This window comes from Tachysurus vachellii, chromosome 5, assembly GCF_030014155.1.
Source record: "Tachysurus vachellii isolate PV-2020 chromosome 5, HZAU_Pvac_v1, whole genome shotgun sequence".
In the NCBI taxonomy this organism is placed as follows: domain Eukaryota; kingdom Metazoa; phylum Chordata; class Actinopteri; order Siluriformes; family Bagridae; genus Tachysurus; species Tachysurus vachellii.
The window spans coordinates 24,229,033-24,237,500 of NC_083464.1; the positions used below are offsets into that span (position 1 = coordinate 24,229,033).

At 38.3% G+C, this 8,468-nt stretch overlaps 1 protein-coding gene across 1 annotated transcript in view; it reads right to left on the reverse strand.

Annotated features, from left to right (window-relative positions):
• Positions 1-3,310: 3,310 nt before the first annotated feature.
• The window catches only part of si:ch73-22o12.1 (nectin-2), a 76,035-nt gene continuing 70,877 nt past the window's right edge, over positions 3,311-8,468 (reverse strand). Inside the window, exons 8-11 of the mRNA XM_060870694.1 lie at positions 6,991-7,114; positions 5,998-6,055; positions 5,384-5,464; positions 3,311-4,895 (exon numbers count right to left, since the gene is read on the reverse strand). Of these exons, the coding sequence (XP_060726677.1) occupies positions 4,683-4,895; positions 5,384-5,464; positions 5,998-6,055; positions 6,991-7,114 (476 nt within the window). The 3' untranslated portion in view covers positions 3,311-4,682. The remainder of the gene's footprint in view (positions 4,896-5,383; positions 5,465-5,997; positions 6,056-6,990; positions 7,115-8,468) is intronic.

Below are 8,468 nucleotides of genomic sequence, written 5' to 3' on the forward strand. Positions count from 1 at the left end.
TCCTGGCATCCACCTAAAGCTAGATTTATCTATTGGATTGCCAGATAGAGCAGTGTGATTTATCACTACTGAGAAGACAATTCCAGTGCTCCAGTCCAGTGGTAGTGTGAATTTCACCACTCCAACTAACACTTGGCTTTGTGCACAGTGAGTTTAGGCATTTGTGCAGCTGCTGGGTCATGAAGAAGACATTTCATGAAGCTCCCAACACATATTCTTGTGCTGATGTTGCGTCCAGAAACAGGTTGGAACTCTGTAGTGAGTGAGGAAACAAAGGATAGGTGATTATTAACTGCTTCAACTCTCAGCAGCCTTGTTCTATGAGTTTGCATGGACAACTGCATGGTCACTAAGCTCTCGTTGCTTCTACGCTTCCAATTTCATGAGGAGGACCTATGTCAAACATGCTATTCTATGACTTTAAATTCACTGAGCTTTTCAGTATGACCCATTCTGCTGCCAGTGTTTGCCAATGGAGATGTGTTTGATTTTATGCCTCTGCTAGCAGTGGGAGTGGCTGAAACAATTAAATTCAGTCATAAGAAGAGTGCACACATATCTTTGGCGATATAGTGCATGATTAAAGATATGAATAAAGCAGTATAGTAAAACTCTGTGTGTCCTTTTATGATAAATCAATTTATAAGCAATTAATTAATGATCTTCTACCATTTCAATCATCGTCAGTACAGACTGATTGTAGACTTTATACCTAAATCTGTAGTGCCTTTATCCCTTATGTACTATATACTAATGACTAATATTTACAATTGAGTGGAAAAACATCATTAAAGGACAATGTGTGCCTGTGGAATATGACCTTTACTGTAGCTCTAAGAAGAAGAGCTAAGAGTCTGACACACACACACACACACACACACACACACATATATATATATATATATATATATATATATATATATATATATATATATATATATATATATATATATATGTATGTATATATATGTGTGTGTGTGTGTGTGTGAAGGTACCTGAAGGTGCAGTGTAGAAAAGAAAAAAAAATATACACACACACACACACACACACACACACACACACACACACACACACACACATATATATATACATACATATATATATATATATATATATATATATATATATATATATATATATATATATATATATATATATATATATATATATGTATGTATATATGTGTGTGTGTGTGTGTGTGTGTGTGTGTATATTTTTTTTTCTTTTCTACACTGCACCTTCAGGTATAGTACCTTTGTTGTGTCTTAACTTGTAATTGACTGCCACCTAGCGGTGATGCTGGTACACTGCACACGACTGGAAAGCTCCATGCTGACTCAGCGCAGGTATTCCAGTATGTTCCTACGATCAATTCATCATAACATCCAGCAGGAGTGGAGCTCATCATATCCAATATATGTTCCTCCTTTCAACAGATATGTGTGTCATCCATGACTTAAAGCTGGGGTAGAAGGAGCTTTGAGATATAGTTTAAAACACAGATTAAATGCTTTACAGCTAATACAGCGCTAATGTATTAACCTTCTGGCACCCTTGATGACGCCATCTTTCTGCGACCAGCCACAACGTTTCAACAGTTTGATGGTTGTGTTGCGATCAATAAAAGTGTTTAAACTGATATTACTGTGTGTGTTTCCTTCCATAAATGTTCAGCTGTTCAAATGTGTATATTATGGACCTGAACGTGTTTCTTCAATTTTAATTGTTTAATATACGGTACACACATGTGTGGTGTGTGTTGTATGTGTGTGTGATATAGCATACATCACACACACCAAACACACATAATGTGTGTGATGTGTGAATGTACACAGAATTTAACAAAAGTCTTTATACCTCATGGACTATGTATTGGTTGTGTCTTTGTCAGTGAGTTTTTCTGGATGTCCTCTTCCCGGGTGGTCCACAACACTTCCAGTCTTTCCACTGTCATGTGTCATGTACTTGCCATGTTTCCTGTTAAAGTCCATTGCAATTTGGTTTCCGGATTCAGCTGTAAGAATCCTTTCAATAACTTTCATACCTTCTTTTGTTAAATTCTTTCTAAAAGGTTATCTGAATTAGATTTAAAGTAAAGTATGTTTTGAGTGGAATATGTGTACTCTTGTGTGTAATGTTATTATTTAATTTAATATATTATTCCATATTATATTAATAAAAGGTTCCACTCTATGTAGTTGAGGATATTGGCAGAGTTAAAGTTACACTGCCTTGAGCTGTTTAAGAAGCAATACGCGAAGCATGATGGCTAATTATCTAGAATAATTCATATGGCTGAAGTATAATGTGTGTAGATGGTGTTTTATGATCCAGAAGGAACAAAATTGATGCTAGAAGGGATTCCTTGGATAGTTAAGGGTTCGCTTCCTTAAAGGGTTTTATTTCAGAGACTCCTTAAGGTAAAGGAGGTTTGACAGAGAACCTTTATGACCATTATAAAGTGTAGAGAGCTGATAAGAAACAGACTGAACTGACTGCACATATCAGTTCAGTCGGTTTGTCTGTTTGCTTGGATTAAATGTCCAAATGTCTGCACCCACACGACACTTCTAAAAGATATACAGCATCAGACGAGCAAAGTGTTTCCCCTATATAACTAATTCACATTAAGTGTACAGAAAACGTGTACAGAAGTAAAAGTACAGAAATTGTGATAGAATCTTACTCCAGTAAGAGTACAGAGTGTAAAATGGACATAACTGAAAGTAAAGAAAGAAAATCATTAAAAAAAAATCATATTTTATAATGGCCATGAAAAAGAAAAACCTTGCTATCTATTTTAATGGGCGAATTTACAAAACCTAACTAGCCCTAGCTCATTTAGCAAGCTAATCCTCAAGCCTTTGCATACTTTATTCATTTGATTTGAAAGCGGTTTTTAAATTTTACGAAGAAAAATGCTAATGTAGTTTGAGAGTTTTGTGTTTTAAAGGTCACAGTAAAAAGTAGAATTTATAAATTGACTTGTGTAAGAGTACAATTAAAAAAATCACTGTTATTTAAGAAAGCGCAGTGATTAAATGAAAAGTTATGTAACATTTCTCACTATTTGATTTATTCTATTAGTATTATCTTTATATCTTTATCTTTTATATTCTATCATCTTTAAATTGTCAGTAGCATGGGAATGGGAGCTGGAACACTGTCCTGGGTGTCTCCTGACCCTGAGCAGGATAAATAGTACAGATATCTGTATGCACTATTCTTAAATCTGCCTTTCTGTAGAGCTGAACGCTCCAAATAAATCAATTATTCAAAAAAAAAAAAAAAAAAAAACATGTAAGAATGTTTTGAACCGACCACCAATTTATTAATCTAATACTGTCAATTAAATAGATAAACAGTATAACTTGCTGTAGTAACAGAGAACAGCAGCAGAGAAGAAAAAAGAACAGCAAACGTGCCTGTTGTCACAGTATAAAAGCAGCCGAAGGAACAGCAGAAGCAACTTCGGCTCCGAGATTCATAACAGAAGAAATCAGAAGCAGGCTTTGTGTTGACATTCACACAAGAAGATCTTTTCAACAGAAGAATATTATATAATGATACATGCAGAATTTAAAGTGTATAAAAGTCTAATTACTGAAAATAAAAAGATTTTAAAAGAATTATTAAATGAGTAGAAAATGTGCTTTATATATATATCATAATCATTCACATTGGTTCAATGGGTTAGGGAAATCAAGAGCAGGAATAATGAATAACTACATGAACAGAGAGCACATTACAGCACACACTTACTGCCTTGTACTTACTGCATAAATATAGGCACAGAAAGGAAGAACCTGGACATAATAACATTATCTTATGTGCAAATCACAGATAATTGCACCCAGTGATTGTTGAAAACCTGTCAGCATTTACAACAGTAATTTTCCATTATGTAGTTCATTCCAAAAAAAGAGTTTCTTAAAAAAAAAAAGACACATGCAAAAAGCTTTAAAAATGTCTAAAGACGCTTTAGATGCTTCTCAGAAAGACAAATGAATATTTTTGTTGAGTTGTGACTAACACTCAGACCAGCCAGTGTGGAAACAGCAGCTACTACAGGTGCTGTTTTATTTATTTATTTTTTTTATTCTGATGGTAAAAAAAAAAAAATTAGTTAATAGAGAATGATGTGTACATTCATTTTTGCCTACATGTACTATTGTAAAAGCCCTTGATGATGCTGTCCCAGGGGTTGTGTTTATTTTTATTCCCCATTCATGTATTAATAGTAGAAGACGAATTAAAAACAGGAAGGTACTGTAGTGTTGATGTGAAAGTAAAAAACTGGTAGATGTCAGACAACCCAGGGCCATAGGACTGGAATTTCAGAAGAATTTACCTTAATTGGATTTGGATCATAATAAAAAAAATTCATCAGCTGATATATTTGCCGTCTCATGTCACGGATATATTTGCTGTCTCATGTCACGGATTAAAGATGAAGGTCTGTTGCTGTAGAGTGTGCTAGAGAATGGACAGACAGCAGACTGTGGATTTATGTAATCTTATCCTTACTCTTAAAGGTTTAAACGCATTTCTGTAGAGTTCCAGCAGCAGTTCTACAGAAGCATAAGATAGCTTTACATCTAAAACCACAATGGTGACTGAATCCCCTTTTCCCTCCCTCCCTCACTCCCAGTCCAGTGTATATGACTCGGTGTAATTTTTCCTACACAATCATGGGAGCAGACATAAAACTGTCCTCCCTGGATAAGGATGAAAGGCTTTGGTCCTGCTCGATAGCATCCACCCGCATTTCCGTCTCTCTGAATTCATAATATGGGGGTGGCATCTCACTGTCCTCCAAGCCAGAGACGGTGTTGGGGTCAAACATTTTCGGAGGATCATCATCTTCATCGTCACCGATGTACGAGTCCAGATCCTGTGAGAGATGAAAACAGTGATGATGTCATTCAGCATACGAGTAACATCATGTGCAGAGATTCTGGTGTTGTCTGAATACTGATATGCTCAATAATTTATTAAAATGTCATCACTGAGTGTGCTGAACTTGGAACATGGCCCCGTATACAGCCAATAGGCACCTGACGTACTTTTTCTTTTCCATTTTAGGGACATGGACATACAGACAATTTTTTCTGTACTGTTTTAGTGCAAAAAAACATATGCAGGGGAAATAAACCAAACCAGACCAAAAGCAATACCAGACCAGAAGTCAGCTAATGTAAAAGGCATTTGTAAGATGTCTTGTCCACCGGAGTGTCGTCGGCTATCTCAGCTCCATCCTTTTCCACTACATCAAAGGAGTGTGTGTGTGTGTGTGTGTGTGTGTGTGTGTGTGTGTGTGTGTGTGTGTGTGTTTGTGTATCTATGTGTGTGAGGGTTACAGGAAAGAGTAGCTATTCTTACCGTCACTGGTTCTACCCTTTGTGTCTCGTAGTACTCGAGTGGAATGTTGTTTTGGGTGTTGCTGACAGGTGGCTGCACAGCCTATAACACACACACACACACACACACACACACACACACACACACACACACACACACACACACACACACACACACACACACACACACCTTTAATTTTAAGATTTAAGTGTATGCGCTTCATCAGGGGATCACTGTAATGACTCAATAATCCACAAGGTGGCACTACAGCACTGCACACAGGAAATCTATTTTACACAACTACAATGACCTGCACACTGTCCGTGTCCAGAACTCATTAGTGAACAATGAGCTATTTTCATAAAACTTTCAAATATGAATATTAATGAACTATATGAGTATGCTAGGGTCCAAAACTGTAACAATCCATCATTGTGTATTTAATTTAATATATATATGTCATTTTTCTTTAAAACTGTCACCAGTCTGTAGAGGCACAGAAGCTCACAGTTGCCTTGATTGAGGACATTGTTTCAAGGCAAAGCATTCCTATATTATAAAACATGTATCTGCATTATATTCTAAACAAATATATAAATAAATATTAATAGAGATAAAGTCTGTGTCTGACTTACACTGTAGGAGATCGTGGTGTGCTTCTGAGGAGGAGGAGGCTTGTGAGTTGGGGGACGACTGTAACACACACGCACACAAACACGACTGTTTAAAAGGCTCATTTGTACTACAATCTGATATGCAAGATGCCTGAAGAACTATAATACTACGAGAAGAGTGAATGTCCTGATAATGTTTTGAATTCAAACCAGATTCTTGAGAAGGAAAAAACCCACATAAAATCATTTATAATATAGACTGAATCAGGCCTGCTAAATGAGGCCAAGAGAGAGAGAGAGAGCATGTGAGAGAGAGTGTGATAGAGAGTGTGTGAGAGAGTGAGCGTGTGAGAGAGTGAGCGTGAGAGAGAGACAGTGTGAGAGAGAGAGTGAGAGATAGAGAATGTGAGAGAGAGCATGTGTGAGAGAGAGAGAGAGAGAGAGAGTGAGATAGACAGAGAGTGTGAGAGAGAGAGAGTGTGTGTGTGTGAGAGAGAGAGAGAGAGAGAGAGTGAGCAGGAGAGAAAGTGAGAGATAGAGAGAGAGAGAGAGCATGTGAGAGATAGATAGAGAGAGAGAGAGAGAGAGAGAGAGAGAGAGCATGTGAGAGAGAGTGTGATAGAGAGTGTGTGAGAGAGTGAGCGTGAGAGCGAGTGAGCATGAGAGAGAGACAGTGTGAGAGAGAGAGTGAGAGATAGAGAATGAGAGAGAGCATGTGTGAGAGAGAGAGTGAGATAGACAGAGTGTGAGAGAGAGAGAGTGTGTGTGTGTGAGAGAGAGAGAGAGAGAGAGAGAGTGAGCAGGAGAGAGAGTGAGCTTCAGAGAGAGAGAGAGAGAGAGAGAGAGAGAGAGAGAGAGAGAGAGAGAGAGAGAGAGAGAGCATGTGAGAGATAGAGAGAGAGAGAGAGAGAGAGAGAGAGATGGTGTGTGAGTGTGTGTGTGTGAGAGAGAGAAGGAGAGTGTGTGAGACAGAGAGAGAGTGAGTGAGAGAGAGTGAGTGTGAGAGAGACCTACTCTCTTTTCATGCATTGTTTGTAGACCACAACCCCGATGGTGGCGATGAGGGCGATGAAGAGGATCAGTCCGATAATGGCCCCGATTATGCTGCCTGTAGCAGCGCCAGTCACGAGTCGTGATGCTAAGAAGAAGAAGAATGGGGGGGGGGGGGGGGGGGGGTTGGGTGTTAATAACAAAATCATTACTGCCTCCTTCACATGAACGCTCGCTCGATGTGTTAATCGCAGTATGAATTATTCAGTATATACATCAGTATACAACAGGAAATGAGTGAGGCTTCAGGAGTGAGGAATATAAGCCTAGCCTCGCTGACAAATCCCACAGGCTTAATACCTTCTTTCTCAGAAATAAGTGAAAAGCTACACTGAACATGAAAAATTACTTCAATTTGAATCGCCAGCTTGTTTTGTTCGGTTTAGAGGAACAGTGTTGAAAAGTCTTCACTGACCCCGAATACAGCTGATTACAGTACACAGAGTTTATTAGGCTATTTGTTAGCTAGCATGGTGCTAAACTAAAGAATGTTAAACACGTCCTGATTAATGGCATAAGTTAAAATGTTGAAAATGTAATACTTTAATAAAAATAAATGAATCTTTTTGTTCTTAAATGACCTCAACACAAGCACATTATGTGGCTGAAGGAATCCTAAAGAGAACTCAGAGGCCCTGTTTGTGATTGGATGAGCCTCTTGTCAGTCAGGATATAGACCCTCCCCTAATCTGAAACAAGCACGTGCCCTTAGCAGACAGATCATTCTACTGACAGCAAAACAAGCAAAACAACCAAGAGACACTGTGGCACAAAACACACACAAATGTATAAACGATCTTTGTGTAAAAGACCAGGATTGGTAGGTGTTGGTTGTTCATGAAGAATGATTTATCTCTATCTAATTAACCCTTAAAGTGATCTGATCAATATCTAACTTCTTCAGAACTAGGCAGATGTAATGACACTGTAATCCACAAGGTGGCGATATATCCAGTGTTGGAGCCATTGTGCAGAACTACAGTGACCTGTAGAGTGATCTGAAGCAATGTGTTCCTGGATAAATGCTTCCTCATTGTGCAGGCTGGAAACTAAACATTGATTGGTTGATTGAGAGTTAGTTAGTTGTTTAATTATTATTATTATTGGTATGCTTTTTGAAGTCAAGGACATGAGCTGAGGTCATGTGAGGGACAGAGCAGGGAAACTAAGCACTGCCACCTTCCTTCCAGTGATTTTTCTGCGTGAGCTCTCATTGCGTCAGCTGTGTTGCGTCAGACGTGCTGCGGCTCGCTGCTAGAAGAGACAAAGAGATAGAGAGACCGAGAGTTGCGACAGATACGTGGCCATCCAGAAATACCTGCTTACAAAGACAACAGTGTGACACAACAGCCAAGTGACGGAAAACAACGAAAACAAGAGAGGCTCGGAAATCCACCGGATGATCTGGCAGAAAAGAAAAGACCTAACCGTAATGTTATGAG